Genomic DNA, 21736 nt, shown 5'->3' with positions numbered 1-21736 from the left:
CACTATAGATACACAGAGAGAAAGAGAGAGAGTGGGGGATGAACTACACTATAGATACACAGAGAGAAAGAGAGAGAGTGGGGGATGAACTACACTATAGATACACAGAGAGAAAGAGAGAGAGTGGGGGATGAACTACACTATAGATACACAGAGAGAAAGAGAGAGAGAGAACGAGTGGGGATGAACTACACTATAGACTAGAGAGAGCGAGAGAGAGCAAGAGAGAGTGAGAGAGCCTTTGTTCCAGGGCCTATTCCCTCTGTGGATATCGCAGGGGAATTAATTTAATTATCGGTGGTCAGTGAGTCTGGTGGTACAAAAATATCCAAATGTATGCAACATTTTGGAATGAAAACCTTGAACACATACGGTACCATATGACACGCATACTTAAATGTGTATGCACATAATATGGCACAAACACATACACACCCCCCACCCACACACACACACACACACACACACACACACACAGGGGACTGAATGCAATCAGCTGATCCCTCATGCATGGCGTGAGGCCTGGCTGTGAGGTCTGCTCCAGGGTGCGGAGGTCCCCACAGCACTGAGGCAGATCCAACTGTCCCATGTGATCCAATGACTTATCAGTGATTGTAATGAAACCCTGCTTGCTGGGGCTGAAAATCATTAGTGCATAGCGACCCATTTATTCTGGGATTTGACTCCCGATGGGGGTTTTGGTGATGAAGCTTAGAGCTAGGGCTGGGCGATATGGCCTCTAAATGATATCACGATATTTGTTGGCTCTATCACGATACACGATATATATCGCAATATTTTGACATTTCCTCTAAAGCACTTAAAAAGGCTTGATTTAACCCTTTGATGGATAATAGTCCCTGCAATATATGTCTGCATTAAACCATGAAGATGCTTTCAAAAATAATTAAATGAAAAGTTTCTAAAATGTTTAAAGAGTAGTCTACGGACTAATACAGAAAAAAATGTATTAACATCTAAGACAATTTATATAAAAACTCTTGGGTGCCTAAGACTTTTGCACAGTACTGTGTTTTCTATTCACTTTAGCCAAAAATACACACATATATATATATATACTGTATGGATGAGGGTTTGTGCAAAACATCACGATGTCCACGATACGTTTAAAAAGTGTATCGTTAATGAACTGTACCCGATATTTATTTAATATCGTCATATTGCCCACCCCTACTTAGAGCTGACATTTTAACAAGCTTGAATGGACTGAATAGGGACATGTCTCTTTATTTACCAAGTACATTTTTGCTTAAACCAGGAATTTATCCTCTGCATTTCACCCGGTGTCCAACTGTGCATAGTCCAATCCATAGTCCAGCGGCCGGGGGGCAACTCCAGTGCTAATGCCAGTATCTTGGTCAAGGGCAATGGCAGCGGTATCTACGTAACATGCATGTCTATTCTACTTATTTTTATTACTATTTACTATTATTACTATTGTATTCTTGCACAATCGTAGCGGGCATGGCCAACCGCATTTCACTGTATGGCCTGGTATGTATGTGATAAATAAACTCTTAAAATTTTGAATCTTGAATGTCTTTTATGCTGAGGGAGGAAACCGGAGTAGCAGGGAGGAAACCCATGTGAACACTGGGAGAAGATGTAAACTCCACACAGAAAGGCCTCCACCGAAATATATAAATAAATACCTGAAAAACCCCAGAGTCATTTAAACCTGAAAAACCTGAGTCATTTCAGGGCTCTACAGTGCGACCATTTCACTCGCATTTGCCCCTAAAAAAATTATTTGTGCGAACCGGAAAGATCACACACACAGTATAATATGCATGTAATAAATTGTTTGTTAATCAACTCTGTGTTACTTGAAAGAAAATCTTTCAATGTTGCTGTAAAACTCAGATTATGTACTTTTAGCTGCACAAATTCTTAAGTTTTGTAGTCATTACGGTTATGATTTTACAGCAATTGGGCAGCACTGCTATAATCCTATCAACAGTCGAGTTTCCATGAAAATACACACCTAGGTTTACGTAGGCGATCTGAGAGTGAGTGGGCCTTTTTCTCCTGACCACTGAATTCTTTAGGTCAAATTCTCAGTGGCCGCCAGAGAGAATTGTGGGAAGTGGAGGCTTACTGTATTTCTCGTCCTTGCACCTCTGCAGGATCTCCAGGCTCCGCTGGTGCACAGGGTGGTGCAGGAAGCTGAAGCTGTCCACCGCCTTGAGAACGGTGCAAGGCACCACCGCCTCGTTCCCTAGGAGAGGAGCGTTCTAACATTAAAACAGATTCTGGTTGTGACCTCACCGGTCTTTTATTAAAACAGATTCTGGTTGTGACTCACCGGTCTTTTATAAAACAGATTCTGGTTGTGAACTTGTGACTCACCGGTCTTTTATTAAAACAGATTGTGGTTGTGACTCACCGGTCTTTTATAAAACAGATTCGGGTTGTGAACTTGTGACTCACCGGTCTTTTATTAAAACAGATTCTGGTTGTGACTCACCGGTCTTTTATAAAACAGATTGTGGTTGTGACTCACCGGTCTTTTATTAAAACAGATTCTGGTTGTGACTCACTGGTCTTTTATTAAAACAGATTCTGGTTGTGACTCACCGGTCTTTTATTAAAACAGATTCTGGTTGTGACTCACCGGTCTTTTATTAAAACAGATTCTGGTTGTGACTCACCGGTCTTTTATTAAAACAGATTGTGGTTGTGACTCACCGGTCTTTTATTAAAACAGATTCTGGTTGTGACTCACCGGTCTTTTATTAAAACAGATTCTGGTTGTGACTCACCGGTCTTTTATAAAAACAGATTGTGGTTGTGACTCACCGGCCTTTTATTAAAACAGATTCTGGTTGTGACTCACCGGTCTTTTATTAAAACAGATTGTGGTTGTGACTCACCGGTCTTTTATAAAACAGATTGTGGTTGTGACTCACCGGCCTTTTATTAAAACAGATTCTGGTTGTGACTCACCGGTCTTTTATAAAACAGATTGTGGTTGTGACTCACCGGTCTTTTATTAAAACAGATTCTGGTTGTGACTCACCGGTCTTTTATTAAAACAGATTCTGGTTGTGACTCACCGGTCTTTTATAAAAACAGATTGTGGTTGTGACTCACCGGTCTTTTATTAAAACAGATTGTGGTTGTGACCTCACCGGTCTTTTATTAAAACAGATTCTGGTTGTGACTCACCTGTCTTTTATTAAAACAGATTCTGGTTGTGACTCACCGGTCTTTTATAAAACAGATTCTGGTTGTGACTCACCGGTCTTTTATAAAACAGATTCTGGTTGTGACTCACCGGTCTTTTATTAAAACAGATTCTGGTTGTGACTCACCGGTCTTTTATAAAATAGATTGTGGTTGTGACCTCACCGGTCTTTTATTAAAACAGATTCTGGTTGTGACTCACCGGTCTTTTATTAAAACAGATTCTGGTTGTGACTCACCGGTCTTTTATAAAACAGATTCTGGTTGTGACTCACCGGTCTTTTATTAAAACAGATTCTGGTTGTGACTCACCGGTCTTTTATTAAAACAGATTCTGGTTGTGACTCACCGGTCTTTTATAAAACAGATTCTGGTTGTGACTCACCGGTCTTTTATAAAACAGACTGTGGTTGTGACTCACCGGTCTTTTATAAAACAGATTCTGGTTGTGACTCACGGTCTTTTATTAAAACAGATTCTGGTTGTGACTCACCGGTCTTTTATAAAACAGATTCTGGTTGTGACTCACGGTCTTTTATAAAACAGATTCTGGTTGTGACTCACCGGTCTTTTATTAAAACAGATTCTGGTTGTGACTCACCGGTCTTTTATAAAACAGATTCTGGTTGTGACTCACCGGTCTTTTATAAAACAGATTCTGGTTGTGACTCACCGGTCTTTTATAAAACAGATTCTGGTTGTGACTCACCGGTCTTTTATTAAAACAGATTCTGGTTGTGACTCACCGGTCTTTTATTAAAACAGATTCTGGTTGTGACTCACCGGTCTTTTATTAAAACAGATTGTGGTTGTGACTCACCGGTCTTTTATAAAACAGATTCTGGTTGTGACTCACCGGTCTTTTATTAAACAGATTCTGGTTGTGACTCACCGGTCTTTTATTAAAACAGATTCTGGTTGTGACTCACCGGTCTTTTATAAAACAGATTGTGGTTGTGACTCACCGGTCTTTTATAAAACAGATTCTGGTTGTGACTCACCGGTCTTTTATTAAAACAGATTCTGGTTGTGACTCACCGGTCTTTTATTAAAACAGATTCTGGTTGTGACTCACCGGTCTTTTATTAAAACAGATTCTGGTTGTGACTCACCGGTCTTTTATAAAACAGATTCTGGTTGTGACTCACCGGTCTTTTATAAAACAGATTGTGGTTGTGACTCACCGGTCTTTTATAAAAACAGATTCTGGTTGTGACTCACCGGTCTTTTATTAAAACAGATTCTGGTTGTGACTCACCGGTCTTTTATAAAACAGATTCTGGTTGTGACTCACCGGTCTTTTATTAAAACAGATTCTGGTTGTGACTCACCGGTCTTTTATAAAACAGATTCTGGTTGTGACTCACAGTCTTTTATAAAACAGATTCTGGTTGTGACTCACCGGTCTTTTATAAAACAGATTCTGGTTGTGACTCACCGGTCTTTTATAAAACAGATTCTGGTTGTGACTCACCGGTCTTTTATTAAAACAGATTCTGGTTGTGACTCACCGGTCTTTTATAAAACAGACTGTGGTTGTGACTCACCGGTCTTTTATTAAACAGATTCTGGTTGTGACTCACCGGTCTTTTATAAAACAGATTCTGGTTGTGACTCACCGGTCTTTTATTAAAACAGATTCTGGTTGTGACTCACCGGTCTTTTATAAAACAGACTGTGGTTGTGACTCACCGGTCTTTTATTAAAACAGATTCTGGTTGTGACTCACCGGTCTTTTATTAAAACAGATTCTGGTTGTGACTCACCGGTCTTTTATAAAACAGATTGTGGTTGTGACTCACCGGTCTTTTATAAAACAGATTCTGGTTGTGACTCACCGGTCTTTTATTAAAACAGATTCTGGTTGTGACTCACCGGTCTTTTATTAAAACAGATTCTGGTTGTGACTCACCGGTCTTTTATTAAAACAGATTGTGGTTGTGACTCACCGGTCTTTTATAAAACAGATTCGGGTTGTGAACTTGTGACTCACCGGTCTTTTATAAAACAGATTCGGGTTGTGAACTTGTGACTCGCCGGTCTTTTATTAAAACAGATTCTGGTTGTGACTCACGTTCTTTTATTAAAACAGATTCTGGTTGTGACTCACGGTCTTTTATAAAACAGATTCTGGTTGTGACTCACCGGTCTTTTATAAAACAGACTGTGGTTGTGACTAACCGGTCTTTTATAAAACAGACTGTGGTTGTGACTCACCGGTCTTTTATAAAACAGACTGTGGTTGTGACTCACCGGTCTTTTATAAAACAGATTCTGGTTGTGACTCACCGGTCTTTTATAAAACAGACTGTGGTTGTGCCTCACCGGTCTTTTATAAAACAGACTGTGGTTGTGCCTCACCGGTCTTCTTGTCGGTGTGCCCGCGTCCTGCCTCTCTGAATGCCACCAGGGCTCTGAAGTAGGCCCTCAGCACCGCCCAGCGGAACGTGGCCACCGGGTCGATACCCATCAGACCACAGACGAAGGCGTTCTTACTGCTCTTCAACAAGGCCACGATGTCTGGACGCATGTGGTCCGTGTTCTTCTCCCTGAAGTCCTGGAACATACAGACACAACATTATCTATCCATCTATATGTGTTCTTCTCCCTGAAGTCCTGGAACATACAGACACAACATTATCTATCCATCTATATGTGTTCTTCTCCCTGAAGTCCTGGAACATACAGACACAACATTATCTATCCATCTATATGTGTTCTTCTCCCTGAAGTCCTGGAACATACAGACACAACATTATCTATCCATCTATATGTGTTCTTCTCCCTGAAGTCCTGGAACATACAGACACAACATTATCTATCCATCTATATGTGTTCTTCTCCCTGAAGTCCTGGAACATACAGACACAACATTATCTATCCATCTATATGTGTTCTTCTCCCTGAAGTCCTGGTAGGGAGAATGGAACAAACAGACACAATATTTACATCCATCCATCCATCCTTTAACAAGGCAGTTCAATGAAGAACAAATGTACAGTATATGGAAATGTTGAAACAGTACAGCGTATTGACATGGAATCCTGGCAAAACCATCCCTGATGAAAGACAGCTAATGAAAAATGATTGTGATGTTTGTTTTCATTTAATGCATCTCCGGCACATATTATACACATACATACATGCGCCTGTTCCAGTGGGGGAGAGTGGGGCAAGTTGACCCAGTGGGTAAGTTGAACCATCCCTTGTATCTAGGCAACGGTAAATATTTGTTGTCATGCGACCATAATTTCAGTTAGCACCCACCGCTTCCATGTTGCTGTGCTGAGCAGAAGCATGTGGTGAAGTGGCAAGTACGTTTTTTACTTGTCAAAGTAAATGATCTACATGTCAGATATAATGTATCCAGCAAATGTATCCAGGTATAAAAATATATACCATACATGTTGGTTGATTGGCAATGTATAAAACCATGGGAATCAATTAGCCAACCGATTAGCCCGAATTGCTAATCTAGGCAGTTTTTTCCCCTCAAAAGATGGCTGTAGGGCAAAGTGAACCACATGGTGGGGCAAAGTGAACCACATGCGGTGGGGCAAAGTGAACCACATGCGGTGGGGTCAATGGACCCATGGTTCAACTTAAAACCCAAGAAGAAACGGACCAAGAGAGTCCCAGTGACCTCCTACAGCAGCTCTGGGGGGAGTGATGACCCCCTTCAGATCTGTTAGTTGGTGACTTTGTTAGAGTCAACTTTGCTACCAAATGCAGGAGCTACCACTACATGGGCTTGGTTGAAACTTGAGGACGATGAAGTGAGTGCAAGATTTCTGAGAAGAATCTGGAAGAGCACTGGCAATGAGAAACCCACGTTTGCATTCAAGGAACATTATGTGGCACTTTTCCCACAAAGTGATGACGTGCTGAAGAAGCTAGGAGGAGCAACACTTCATATTTCCCTTCAACCTCGATAAGTGGAATGTCGAATAGCCACAGAAATGCTGAACAGGTTATACTGTATATGAAAAATGTGTAACACCTGCACCCAATGGCTGTTCACAAGAATACAAGAACATTCCTTGTTCATTGAGGAATGTTTGAGTCAAGTTGCAGAACTGTTTTACCCTACTATGTTACTCTACTATGTTGTTGTGTGTAGGCTACAGTTACTGTTGTATTTACACACTATACTTTAAGAACATAAGACTATTTTGACAATTATAATGCACCTACATCAGGTTTTCAATTTACCCCCAGATGGGTCAGTTTGGGCAAGTTGATTCACAGGACCACTTTTATTAAAAAATAAATGTAATCATGTTTTCACGGCCCTTTGTCATAGATGCATTCTTATAATTTAAATGGATAGGAAACATAATATAGAGTTAGATATATATATTTTTTTTTAACTTATGTCTAATCCTTGTCTGTAGGACAACAAAGGTACAAATTGGTTTATCTTACCCCACTCTCCCCTATATATACATCCTACATTAAATATGTTATGAAAGCAAAACCTTTGAGGCAGAATATGAGGACATATACAGTATATATATTACAGCCTACATTAAATATGTTATGAAAGCAAAACCATTGAGGCAGAATATGAGGACATATACAGTATATATATTACAGCCTACATTAAATATGTTATGAAAGCAAAACCATTGAGGCAGAATATGAGGACATATACAGTATATATATTACAGCCTACATTAAATATGTTATGAAAGCAAAACCATCGAGGCAGAATATGAGGACATTATGAGGCAAATCACACTACTGACACACACAAACACACAACCCCACCCCTCCCCATGGACAGTATTATCTACATATCTTCCCATGCATGTCTTGCCTTCTGCCTAGTGAGGCTGTGAGTGATTATAATGGAGGTGTTTAGAATAAAGGAGTGTTTGTAATGCCTCCATGTTGGAAGAGAGTTGCTACTGTATGTGCAAAACAACGGTTACTATGTGTTGACATATGAGAAATACTGTATATGATCAACACGTTTAATTTGATAATAATTTGGTGTCTTATTACTGGATCTTGTAAATAAGTCACAGTGGAACAGTGATACCGTGCGTGCTTTTCCAGTATTTTACCTACTCTGCCACTACACAGAAATGAGGTTCAGGCCTTCTAGCGATGCTAGAATATAAACCTCATTTGGGAGCTCACACACACTGTGTGTGGCCTTTTACTCAGTCAGAGCCCCATTCATTGGCTATGGCGCAGCCCCAGATTGTACATCCCAGTGACATCACCAGTTGGAGGGTTCTCTCTCTCTGATTTCTAGCTTCAGGAGAGAGCGGTAATGCCTCAATCAATCAATCAATCAATCAATCAATCAATCAATCAATCAATCAATCACATTTATTTATATAGCACGTTTAAACATGACGCTTGTCAACCAAAGTGCTTCACATAGCTAAGCTAAGAACAAAGAAAAGTATAAAAAAAACACGAAAAAAAAAACAATCAACGGATAGACAAAGGAAAAACAGAACAACACGTCAACAAGTACGGCAAGAGTCAAAGTGAGTCAGGGAAGGCCAGGCGATATAGGTGGGTTTTGAGTTTTGATTTAAAAGACTCGATGGAGGGGGCGGATTTAATGGACATGGGGATGCTGTTCCAGAGGTCAGGGGCTGCGACCGCAAAAGCACGTCCCCCCCTAGACTTGAAGTTAGACCTACGGGTGGTTAGGAGACCCTTATCAGCCGACCTGAGGGCCCTGGCGTTGGTATAGGGGGTGAGGAGGTCTGCTAGGTAAGCAGGGGCCTTACCATTTAGGGCTTTGTAAACCAATAAAAGGACCTTGAAGTCTATTCCAAAGCGCACCGGGAGCCAGTGGAGGGAGGCAAGTACAGGGGTGATGTGAGCTCTCTTCCGGGTACCTATGAGCAGTCTAGCGGCAGCGTTTTCGGGGAGTTGTAGACGGGCTATGGTGGATTTATTTAGCCCCAATTCAATCATGAATACTGACTGAAGTGTCCTGGGACACAGGAAGCACATAGTGAATTATTGAATTAAACAAGAGAGACGGAGTGCTATATTTTCGTTAATCCATATTTTTTAAAAGACTGTCTGATTTGTCACAAGCTGTCCTTCCAAAAAGCTACGAATTTAGAATGCTTCATGTATTGACTTCCACAAAACCAGGATGCGACTGACAGGACTGAACGTTTGTTACAGATCAGAGAGGCTCCTTAACCCTTTCAGACGTACCATCACACCAACTAGATTGGAATTCTGAGAGCTGAAACCCTGTGTAGAGTAGTAGAATTCTAAGATAGGATTTTGAGGAAAAGACAAAAAATATTTTGAGGGTAAAAAAAAAAAAAATGGCAGATAATTTTAACAGATGACATTGTAAAAGTAACCTTTCCAAACTCTGCTTCCAAAAACACCGTTCATGACTCCGGCTTCAACCGAAAAGTATATGGGATACCTTTCTATATATCCAAGGGGTGGACCTGTTATTATGGGTGGGCCAATATCAGTCAAACAACAACAGACTCGCCCCCTTCCAGCACATATGCTTCATATAAAAACCCAGCGGGAAAGGTGAAAAGAGAATTCGATTTACAGAGAAAAATAGGTCAACAAAACATGTTGCTCTGGGACTTTAAAGAAGTGTATAATCTTTAAATGTTGAAGTGAGGTGACGCCGGCTTTTGTGAGATCCACCATTTGAAAAAACAAACAAGATGCCACCTCTTACACAATTGTTGTTGATATATGGGATTCGCTATGTTAAGACCATCACTTTAAATACTTAACATTAAAACAGACACATTTATGTAAGTAGTCCTGTGCTTTTTTTTCTTTTTCTTGAAAGCTCCAACTCAGTGTAGGATCCTTGTGTTTTAGATTGTAGACAAGAGTAGGAAAAACACAAGGCGTCTTAGATTGTAGACAAGAGTAGGAAAAACACAAGAAGTTTGAACCTTCTGTAGTGTGGTCGTGAAAGGGTTAAGCCTTTGTCGTGTGGTTAAAATGGTGCGACTGAGATTGATAAGAGCCTTTTTTTTGTGTGCGTCTGTGGCTTATATTCAACATGTGTACAGGACACATACAGAGAGTGATGGGTATTATAGTCTGTCCACAGTCCCGGTGGAGGACAGGTCAGGTCCTGTTGTCATAGCAACACTGTTGTACTGTGGAACTTTAAACTCTCGCCCGTTTCCTAAAGAACATGAACACTAACACAGATGGAGAGCGTCATACCTGATAATATCTGCACAAAATATAAACACAATAATGTCTCGGTGGCTTCAAGAGAATATCAATTATTGCCTTTTTCCGGCAGAACGTTTAGAGAGACCCCTGCAGCTAAAAACAATACCGGTATAAATTCGCATTTATGCCTACCTCCATTCGTGCCATCAATAAAGGAAGCAGGAGGAGGTAGCCTGGAGGTGGGTGGGGGGGATGGTTGTAGTTGCTTATTTAACAGTTTTTGGAGTTCTTCTTCTATGCTGTAACATGAATGGCCCAGTTTGGGACGACATGCTAAGTAATAAACTTGAAGCCCCGGGGGAACAGCGCAGACAGACAGACCGCAGGCGTTACCTCCTCCAGCTTCAGTATGACGGCCTCTGACAACAACCAAGGATTAATCAAGTGTGTATCTTCCATGTATACTACAACCCACAACAATGTCATCTACCTGACCTCCAGCTCTGAGACTACATTTAGTCATTTAGTCCAGTGGTTCCCAAAGTCGGGGTCGCGACCCAAAGGTGGGCCGCGAGATGATTTTCAAAAAAAAAAAAAAAAAAATATATAATTTAAGGTCACTGAACTTAGAAGCAGGCCAGGACAGTGTTTCTAGTTGTATTCTAAAATTCTATTCTATTGTATTCTAAAATGTGACTATTATGGTTTTATATTAACTTAATAAATAAACAAAAACAAAAAATCTACTTATTTCAACGAACATTTCAAACTAAATAACAGATTATGCACATAAAACGCTGAAAACAACCGAAGCAACAATAGTATTTTAATGAGGCTATTATTATTATCATTATTATTTTGCAACAAGTTAGCCCTCTCATAAATAGCACATATAAATGAATAACTAACTTGAACTAACTTAATAGGATTGAAGTGATATTTGGCTTAAAAAACCGGTCGCCTGGCAAAAAAATAAATAAAAAAAGCCCGACGATGTGCATTGGGCCGCGGCTCTCCGACGCCTTATTTTCTGGGCCCCGGCCTGAAAAGTTTGGGAACCCCTGATTTAGTCGACACTTTTATCCAAAGTGACTTACAACAAGTCAGCAGGAGGGGTCCACCTCTGGCAGCTGAGGCTCAGTGGTGCTGTTCATCTAGCAGCGCCCAACTTGAGTGCTACACTCGGAGTACCTAGTAGTATAGACATAGGACCGAGAATAGCCTGCTTTCCTTTGATGACCCCTCAGGAGCGCGAATAGGAGTGGGTCTCAGGTGGCCAGAAGAGGCAGAGCTTAGGGGTCTCAGGCGGCCAGAAGAGGCAGAGCTTAGGGGTCTCAGGTGGCCAGAAGAGGCAGAGCTTAGGGGTCTCAGGCAGCCAGAAGAGGCAGAGCTTAGGGGTCTCAGGTGGCCAGAAGAGGCAGAGCTTAGGGGTCTCAGGCGGCCAGAAGAGGCAGAGCTTAGGGGTCTCAGGCGGCCAGAAGAGGCAGAGCTTAGGGGTCTCGAGAGGTCTTGAGAGGGTGTACTTTAGCAGAGCAAGTTTACATTATACCACGAATGGCCCATGTGAGTGGTGGTGAGGCCAAGGGCAACGTCAAGGTCAGGAGAGTAAAGACTGATAAATTATGACAGGCGGGCCCGGAGTGGTTCTGAGGGGGGAGGGGGGAGCTGAGGACATGTTGTTGATCTGTGATTGGTTAGATTCTTTGATGGTCTGTTTCACAGAGAGAACATGTGGAGCTACTCTAGCGTAAGAGAGAGAGAGAGCCTGCTGCCGGGTTGACGTGAGTTATGTGCACACTGATGCATGGACACTCACGCACACACAAACACACACCATGCACTCGCACAAACATGCACAGGAACGAGCAGACACACGGCACATGTGTGGCGTGTTCACTCATTCTCAGTCAGAATGGCTCATTTGTATTTAAGTTTTTTTTTTTTTTTTTTGGGCTTTAGTTTAGTTGTTTTTGTAATGTTTTACTAAAACAATATCTGGCCGTTCACAATCTGTATGTTTGATGATTAGTAACACAGTCGTATTCCAGTGTATTAATCTGCGTGGATGTTAAGGTGACTTTCTAAAAAAAACATAGTTTGGTGACACTCGACATTCAACGCAACAAAAGCTGTCTTGATATTAGGAGCAGAGAAACAATCAAGGTATCGCTAGAAACTAGAAAGTATAGACTTTTCAAACTTGGGCCCAAGCTGTTGCCCCCTAGTAGCAACACAATTTAACACTTTGGGTGCCGGGAAATGCTTAAAAGCGTCATTCCCGGCCATGCTCAAGTTGCAGAAGACGCTTTACAGCGTCCTTATATCAATATTTCAAAAATCTGCGATCGGATTCATATTTCCCCTCCGCTGGCCTGAGATCCACCAGGAGGACCCACTGAGCTCTCTGGCGGTTCAGGAGCGCCATCTGGTGGCCGATCGGCGCAATCGCCAAACAGGAAGTGCTATGGAGGTTGTGCTGGTCGACCATATTACTTCCGGGCACTCTGTTTGGCTCTCGGGACTCGATCTCGACACAATACATAGCGATCGATTGCCAATAACTCGATAAACAACATGATTTGGACATATATACTATTATACAAGCTGGAAATGGACCCGATATTTCTACATACCATAATAGGTAAATGACTGTTCCACGCTCATCGCCCAACGGCGCGAGGAGGATACGGTAAGATTCAGCGTTATTTTTGATCGTATTCCATATAAACTGTTATGATGAACATATCACCCACACTAGATGAATGATATAACGCTGCCCACGGAATTATAAACGATCCCCCGCCCATCCGGTCATCATCAGATCATACGTAGATCATTCTAGAAGTACGTCCAATTGAAATTTTTTATATCGCCCCGATTGCCATCAAACTGTATTTCATCATCAATATAATGCATTTGGGGCTATATATCACGTTCTGGAGAAAGCTGCAGAAAGAGATGAAAACATACGTATACATTAGACCATACTTTACTATGAATATGTGAATGAAAAAGTTTAACGTTGCTACACAATGAACAATACATATAGGACTTTGAATGGGCCCTAATAATGGCAATGTAGCAATAGAATTTAAAAAGTTATAGCCATGCAAAGAAGGGGTACTTCTCCATAGACAAATAGAGCCGGCAACCTATGGTATATAATGAATTTAACCCATGGCACCCAAAGTGTTAATTGAAAAAGGTCTATAGACCCTTTCAGAACAATTCTGTCGCTAGGGGAACAACTTGGACCCATTCATTCATTCATTCATTCATTCATTCATTCATTCATTCATTCATTCAAGTGTATTTCCTGCCAGCTATTGATATTACATAAACTTGGGCCCATTTAGAATGATTATGAAAAGAAAAATGTTAAATGCATTCAGGGGTCAATGTGACTAAAAGCAATAAGAGCACACCATATACAGTATACATAATGGACACACACACACACACGTCATCAGCACTTGGCTTACCTTGACTCCGTACTTGACCTTGCCGGCATAGTGGCGGATGATGAAGGCGGGTTCCATGACGGCAGGGAACTCGATGTAGGTGTTGCCTTCATGCTGCCGCTTGAACTTGTCCAGCAGGGTCTGGTTGGAGGCTTGAGGGAAACTGAACCACGAGGTGAAAGTACACACAAAACATAAGAGGTCAAAAGGTCAAAAAGGTTACCAACTTGGAACAAGAGCTCAGGATCTCATCCTACGGAGAACCAACTACAACCATTTAACCCTTTCACTGCCACACACTACCAAATGGTTAACCCTTTCACTGTGACAATACAGAAGGTTAACCCATTCACTGCCACACGACAAAGGGTTAACCCTTTCACTACCACACTACAAACGGTTAAGGTAGAAATCTCTCTTGGTATTGGCAATTTGTTAATTTTTTTTGTTTCAGTCTGATGTGTGGGTTGGAGTTGAATGGGGATAGGGGAGAGGCTGCTTTTGCTGGCCACACTTCAAGCTCTGCCAAGAGAGGTATATAAGTTACTATTTAAATATGTATGTATATGTATAATAGCATATCATATCATATAGCGTAGTATAGTGTGCACCTGATTGCTAGTCAAACTAGTCACACACTCAGCACACCGGGCCCCCATTCACCATAATCACACGGTGGCCATTTTGCTCTTATGTCATGCTCGGGTTGGGATTCTTTCCAACCTGGGAACAGGGTGGAAAGGAATCCATAAGAGCAAAATGGCCGGCGTGTGAATATGGTCAATGGCAATGTGTGGCCATCTAACCTATTATTACTGTGTATACTGGGTAACATATTCCACTGTGTTTCTATTTCGGAGTCCACATACATTTTTCAGTCTACCGCCGCCTTAAGTAGCCCATTAATAGCTATGTCAGCACTTTTCTTCAACACGTTCACCTCTGAGCTGTCAGCTGTTTGAACGCACGGCTCCTATGGGAGACTCGACACTGTGCACACAAATTGCTCCCTCTCTACACCTCCCTCTGCAAAGCACCACGGCGGGGCTTCGCACACGCACACGTGCACACACACGCACACACACAAGCACACACACATCGCCGCCATAGAGGTTGTAGAAACTAGCGGGTTACAAATGATGACCCCGGCACTACGCATCCCCTCCATCTCCAAGAGCGGCTCCGGGGTCCTGGGAGCTTCTATAACCATGAGTGATGACATCTCTGGACTATGATGTGTGGCGCGCTGGAATCATTTAGCACGTCACCGAATAAATCACCTTCCCCTCTCTCTCCTCCTCCTTCTCCCCCCCCCCCCTCTTTTAAAGAGATTCCCCTTTGACCTGGTTCTTCTGGGAAAACACATCCAAGGCCAGCGGTGGAGAAAGTACACAATTACTTGAGTATCCTAGAAATACACTGATAGAATTGTAATAAAAGTCCTCATTTTGTATTTGTAAAGTTATAATTTTGTATAAATATCAAAAGTATGAAAGTGTCTTATGTTGAATGTACTTAAATACAAAAAGTAAGAGGTAGTGCTAAATCCTACATGGCTTTACTAAAGTGGTCCACTGGCTCAGATTACTTCCTTCATTCTTTCTTCAATCATTAAAAAAAAGAAAAAACACAAGTAAAAAGTATCATATCACAAAGTGTAGTGGAGCAAAAGTATAAATTCATCAGGTTAAGTACAAGTACTTCAAAAGCACTACAAGTACTTGTATTAAAGTACAAAGCTTGGGTAAAAGCACGTAGTTCCTCTTACCCAACACCTCCACTATTTTGCCCAGTCCACGTTATTAGATCCAGATGAACATGCTAAGACTAGCATACCTCACACCAGTCGTACCAGGCAGTTAAACATGGCTATGCGAGTACAGCCTAGTGTGTTTTTGTCTTAGGGTGAGAGAGGGGGGGGTGTGTGTGTGCTGGATTTAATTTATGGAAGACACAGATCAAACCGTTCCTGCGCTGACCTGTATGATAGCGAGGGGAAACAACACATGTGCCCCCGACACCAGCATACAGTATGAATTAGCTGGCCGTTTTGAATGCGTTTGTTGGTATTGGTGGCAAATCCCAGCTCATCTGTACTGTGTGCACAATGCGCTTAAGGAGATTCAGGGAAGCAGTTTACAACCAAATACTAATACAAATGTCAACAATCAGAGCTTCAAAATACATGCTCAGTATCAAACAAACTCATGTTTAGTTGTCACAAACACACACAGTCACAAACACACACCGTCACAAACACACAGCGTCACAAACACACAAGCGTCACAAACACACAGTGTCAGCCGCTGTAGCATTTTGGAACAAAACCATTCAAATGATTTGCTTTCAAAGTTATCCATGGGTTTCACCGTAACAAGGCTGTGTGATGCCGGGAAATTCACGGTTCATTACCCCGGCCTGCTTAGTTCTAGGAACCAACCATGAAAGATTTGGGCCTGGTTTGATGTTGCCGATTAGGACGAGGCCACAGAACTAACAGCGGCAGAACTTGAGAACTGTTGAGAACTGTTGACTCTTAACTACTAAACCTACAGACTCTAACACAGTGTGTATTATGACTCTTAACCTTTAAACCTACAGACTCTAACACAGTGTGTATTATGACTCAACTACTAAACCTACAGACTCTAGCACAGTGTGTATTATGACTCTTAACCACTAAACCCTACAGACTCTAACACAGTGTGTATTATGACTCTTAACCACTAAACCTACAGACTCTAACACAGTGTGTATTATGACTCTTAACCACTAAACCCTACAGACTCTAACACAGTGTATTATGACTCTTAACCACTAAACCCTACAGACTCTAACACAGTGTGTATTATGACTCTTAACCACTAAACCCTACAGACTCTAACACAGTGTGTATTATGACTCTTAACCACTAAACCCTACAGACTCTAACACAGTGTGTATTATGACTCTTAACCACTAAACCTACAGACTCTAACACAGTGTATTATGACTCTTAACCACTAAACCCTACAGACTCTAACACAGTGTATTATGACTCTTAACCACTAAACCCTACAGACTCTAGCACAGTGTGTATTATGACTCTTAACCACTAAACCCTACAGACTCTAACACAGTGTGTATTATGACTCTTAACCACTAAACCTACAGACTCTAACACAGTGTGTATTATGACTCTTAACCACTAAACCTACAGACTCTAACACAGTGTGTATTATGACTCTTAACTACTAAACCTACAGACTCTAACACAGTGTGTATTATGACTCTTAACCACTAAACCTACGGACTCTAACACAGTGTGTATTATGACTCTTAACTACTAAACCTACAGACTCTAACACAGTGTATTATGACTCTTAACCACTAAACCTACAGACTCTAACACAGTGTATTATGACTCTTAACCACTAAACCTACAGACTCTAACACAGTGTGTATTATGACTCTTAACCACTAAACCTACAGACTCTAACACAGTGTGTATTATGACTCTTAACCACTAAACCTACAGACTCTAACACAGTGTGTATTATGACTCTTAACCACTAAACCTACAGACTCTAACACAGTGTGTATTATGACTCTTAACCACTAAACCTACAGACTCTAACACAGTGTGTATTATGACTCTTAACCACTAAACCTACAGACTCTAACACAGTGTGTATTATGACTCTTAACCACTAAACCTACAGACTCTAACACAGTGTGTATTATGACCAAGAGGAGTAGGAGACCTTCACCATTCCCCCCCCCCCCCTATTGTTTACTTTTTTTTTTTTTTTTAAATCCAGTACTAGGTTTATTGGGGTATGATAGCATGTACAACAGTGCTGTTTATACCGCATAGGTATTTACACTTATATCTTTATAGTACCACATCCGCATATACCCATATTTGTCTGAATATACCTGCATATAACCCCTCTACTTGCTTGTACATCTGCACATAAGTAACCCTTAGCTCCTATTGTTTACTTTTATTACCTATATTACTGTCTTTCATTCCTGCCTACAACTTTAACTCCCCTCTCCCGTACTGCAATGACACCTGAATTTCCCCAAGGGGATAAATACAAGCAATATCTTACCTTATCTCACTTAAGTCATGATTGATCCATTGGATGATGTCATGCACACTACCTTTCAGGTGCTGGTAATGTTCGCTAAAGTACTCATTTAGCAGTTGGGGCTATATTAGCTCATCTCCACTAATGAATTAAAAGCAGAAACAGGTGCTCTTACGTCCCGACCCCGACTTATTTTCAGAAGTAGACGTACTTGCACTCCTCGTCCAGCAGGTGGAACAGTGCCGTGGGCTTCTTGCTGATCAGGTTGAGGCAGCCGCTGTTGTCGATGTAGTCGATGTTGTGCCAAGTGATGCCCTCTGCCCGGTACTCCTCCTGTCGGGGGAACAGAACACACACGTAGGTTAGAAAACATTGTTATGTGTTCTCCAGTGTTGGGGATGGATGGTAGCATCCAAATGGACCTGTACAAAAAGTGTACAAAAGCATACGCATCCAAACAATTCGATTCCATAGGTGCAGGACAGCAAACTACTATACACTACACTAGGGTGCAGACTCTACACTAGACCAGGGTGCAGACTCTACACTAGACTACAGACTCTACACTAGACCAGGGTGCAGACTCTACACTACACTAGACTACAGACTCTACACTAGACCAGGGTGCAGACTCTACACTAGACTACAGACTCTACACTAGACCAGGGTGCAGACTCTACACTAGACTACAGGCTCTACACTAGACCAGGGTGCAGACTCTACACTAGACTACAGACTCTACACTAGACCAGGGTGCAGACTCTACACTAGACTACAGACTCTACACTAGACCAGGGTGCAGACTCTACACTAGACCAGGGTGCAGACTCTACACTAGACCAGGGTGCAGACTCTACACTAGACCAGGGTGCAGACTCTACACTAGACCAGGGTGCAGACTCGACACTAGACTACAGACTCTACACTAGACCAGGGTGCAGACTCTACACTAGACCAGGGTGCAGACTCTACACTAGACTACAGACTCTACACTAGACCAGGGTGCAGACTCTACACTAGACCAGGGTGCAGACTCTACACTAGACTACAGACTCTACACTAGACCAGGGTGCAGACTCCACACTAGACCAGGGTGCAGACTCTACACTAGACCAGGGTGCAGACTCTACACTAGACTACAGACTCTACAATAGACCAGGGTGCAGACTCCACACTAGACCAGGGTGCAGACTCTACACTAGACCAGGGTGCAGACTCTACACTAGACTACAGACTCTACAATAGACCAGGGTGCAGACTCTACACTAGACTACAGACTCTACAATAGACCAGGGTGCAGACTCTACACTAGACTAGGGTACAGACTCTACACTAGACCAGGGTGCAGACTCTACACTAGACTACAGACTCTACACTAGACCAGGGTGCAGACTCTACACTAGACTACAGACTCTACACTAGACCAGGGTGCCACTGTCATCTCCTTCCAATAGTGCTACTTGTCCACAGTATACACATGTAACGCTGTTCTCCCATCGCTTTCAGTTACTGTGTGATGTGTGCCGTGTGGCTCAAAATGCCAAACCTCTTTTCGTTGTACTGTACTTGTGCTGCTGGATACATTTTAATCTAATCAATGTGACAGACAGCATAGCCTTATTTCTTCATGTATCTTTGTACGTCTGTTTTCCCCGTCAGTAAAGAAAATCTGACATATTAAAACAGTCGAAGGAAAAGAAGAGCTCTTTGATGAGATGCTGAGGTCAAGTCTAACATGTTGAATACCCTGCGTCATATTCACACTGAGCAGCTTAATCAGTGGCTGTTAAGTGTCTTGCTCAAGGGCTACCCGACCGTAAGAAAGCGTTAGTTGTTCACTTCCCCCATCTGTGGGTCTGGGGAATCAAACCAACAACCATCCAATCACAAGTCCGTTTCTCGAACCTTTCAGTGGCCGCTACGTCGAGAAGGAAACGTGCTCAGTTGATGAAGTGACTACGATAAAAATATTTAAATAAATAAATAAACTACACATGTAGACTTTATCCACGGTCTTGGGGGTGAAAGTCGCAGCAACATCTTTCCAAAAACAAGTTTACGTCCCCAATAAAGTCCCGGAAACACCTGTGGCGCCGACAGACGGGTCTGTAAGAGCAGCGGCCGGTGAGTTAGAGGTTGACCTGACGCTCCCCAGGGGACCCTGTGTGACCACAGGGGGGTGTTATGACCCAGTCGCCTGGACGGACCATGTGTCACCGGGTCAGGGCAGAGCCAGGCTAGTGGTACGGGACGCTCCAGAACTTTCCAACACGCCTCTGGAGGACCATGTGTCTGACGCTGACCCCTTCGGGTCAGATCTGAGCTAGTGTTACGGTACGATTCAAAACGTTCCAATACCTCATCGTCTGTTTTAAAATTCCATACTTGGTTCTGGACAATGCCGTAGCTTAAGAGACATACTGGAGAGACGTGTTTAACACGCTCTCTCAGGTTACAAAGGCAGAACCCAGTCCTCTGATAGCCCTCTCCGGCACCGCTGGGGAGGATGATTGGGCATAAAAAAAATATTGTTTGGTTCCTGTTGGTTGTCAGTTAAGGCCATGGGTAGGTAGGGAATTTATTTTATTTTATTTTTTATTTTATTTTTTCCCACGGCAACTATGGATAGGGAATTTCTTTATTTAATTAAAATGTTCACGACAACATGGATGCGTGTTGCCAGCATGTTTAATATGTTTAATATCCATAATACTAAACGTTTGACTACGATTTTTATGAAACTTTATTGTAAAAAAAACGGAAAAAAAAATCTTAACTGATAAAATAAATTGGGTCGCACCTAAATGGGCAGGGTCGGTCGGCAACCGGAACCAAACCATTTTTTCTTTTAGGCCTCGACACCTAGCCAGTTTGCCTCCCTTTTTGACCAGAAGGGCTATTTCACGCAGGTGCCACGCCGCCCACCATGCCCACCATGCCCACCATGCCCCAATGGCTCAAGGACATTGTGTCATGTCCTGAATTAGAGAAGATATGTTACTCAGTAACCCACTCAAATAAGAAATCTGATAAGGTGTGGGGGCCCTTCCTAGAATACCTTCATGATTTAGACCCAGAGACACGTCCTCCCGTTGACACGACACATGGTTTGATGATTTTAACCTCCAAGGAATCCTTGTTACCTCTTCTCTTTATGTGCAGTCATAGCTATTATAGATCTTGCATGATTACTTCTCTCAAGTTTCAAGTTTCTTTAATAGTTGTCATACAGAAGTACAGAATACTTTCATACAAAATGCTTCTTACTGTTACGCTCCAGAGACTGTGCTAGACAAGATAGTATCAAATAACATAGTATAGCATGTAATTTAGAAGTAGAAAATGAGGTCACAGTGTTCGGTATAGACATATGTACAATGTTCGATGCAGAATAGACGTAACTGAGTTACCATATAATATACAATACTATGCAGTGTACTAATATACAATACTATATAGTGCAAGGCAGAAATGGGATGAGGTGCAATTTAGGTACAATTTACAGTAAGGTGTACGAGTTGTAGTGCAATCCTTCATCAATAAATATAAAGTGTGGGGAGTGGGTGCTACAGTGTGTTTGTTTAAAGTGGGTGTGTGCTATAAAGTGTGTGGAGTGGGTGCTACAGTGTGTTTGTTTAAAGTGAGTGTGTGCGTGTGAATGTGTGTGCTATGTGCGTTTGGTGGTTGTTGTTGTGTAGTGTTCATTGTTCGTTTAGCAGCCTGGCAAGCATTGGCAGTTATACTATTGTAAATAATAAATGTATATACATACTGTAAATAAGGATCGACCGACTAGGGGGAAGGGGAAGGTCTGTTTATGTATGTCTGTTGAAAATGTTAAAT

General features: G+C 42.0%; 1 protein-coding gene across 1 annotated transcript in view; it reads right to left on the bottom strand.

Moving 5' to 3' along the window:
• The window catches only part of LOC311230655 (unconventional myosin-IXAb-like), a 326861-nt gene that overhangs the window by 58489 nt on the left and 246636 nt on the right, over positions 1-21736 (bottom strand). Inside the window, exons 12-15 of the mRNA XM_084317004.1 lie at positions 18105-18226; positions 13839-13980; positions 5569-5764; positions 2120-2239 (exon numbers count right to left, since the gene is read on the bottom strand). Of these exons, the coding sequence (XP_084173130.1) occupies positions 2120-2239; positions 5569-5764; positions 13839-13980; positions 18105-18226 (580 nt within the window). The remainder of the gene's footprint in view (positions 1-2119; positions 2240-5568; positions 5765-13838; positions 13981-18104; positions 18227-21736) is intronic.

This window comes from Notolepis coatsorum, assembly GCF_963971535.1.
Source record: "Notolepis coatsorum genome assembly, chromosome: 6".
NCBI classification, from domain to species: domain Eukaryota; kingdom Metazoa; phylum Chordata; class Actinopteri; order Aulopiformes; family Paralepididae; genus Notolepis; species Notolepis coatsorum.
This window is presented reverse-complemented; position numbering and strand designations above follow the sequence as displayed.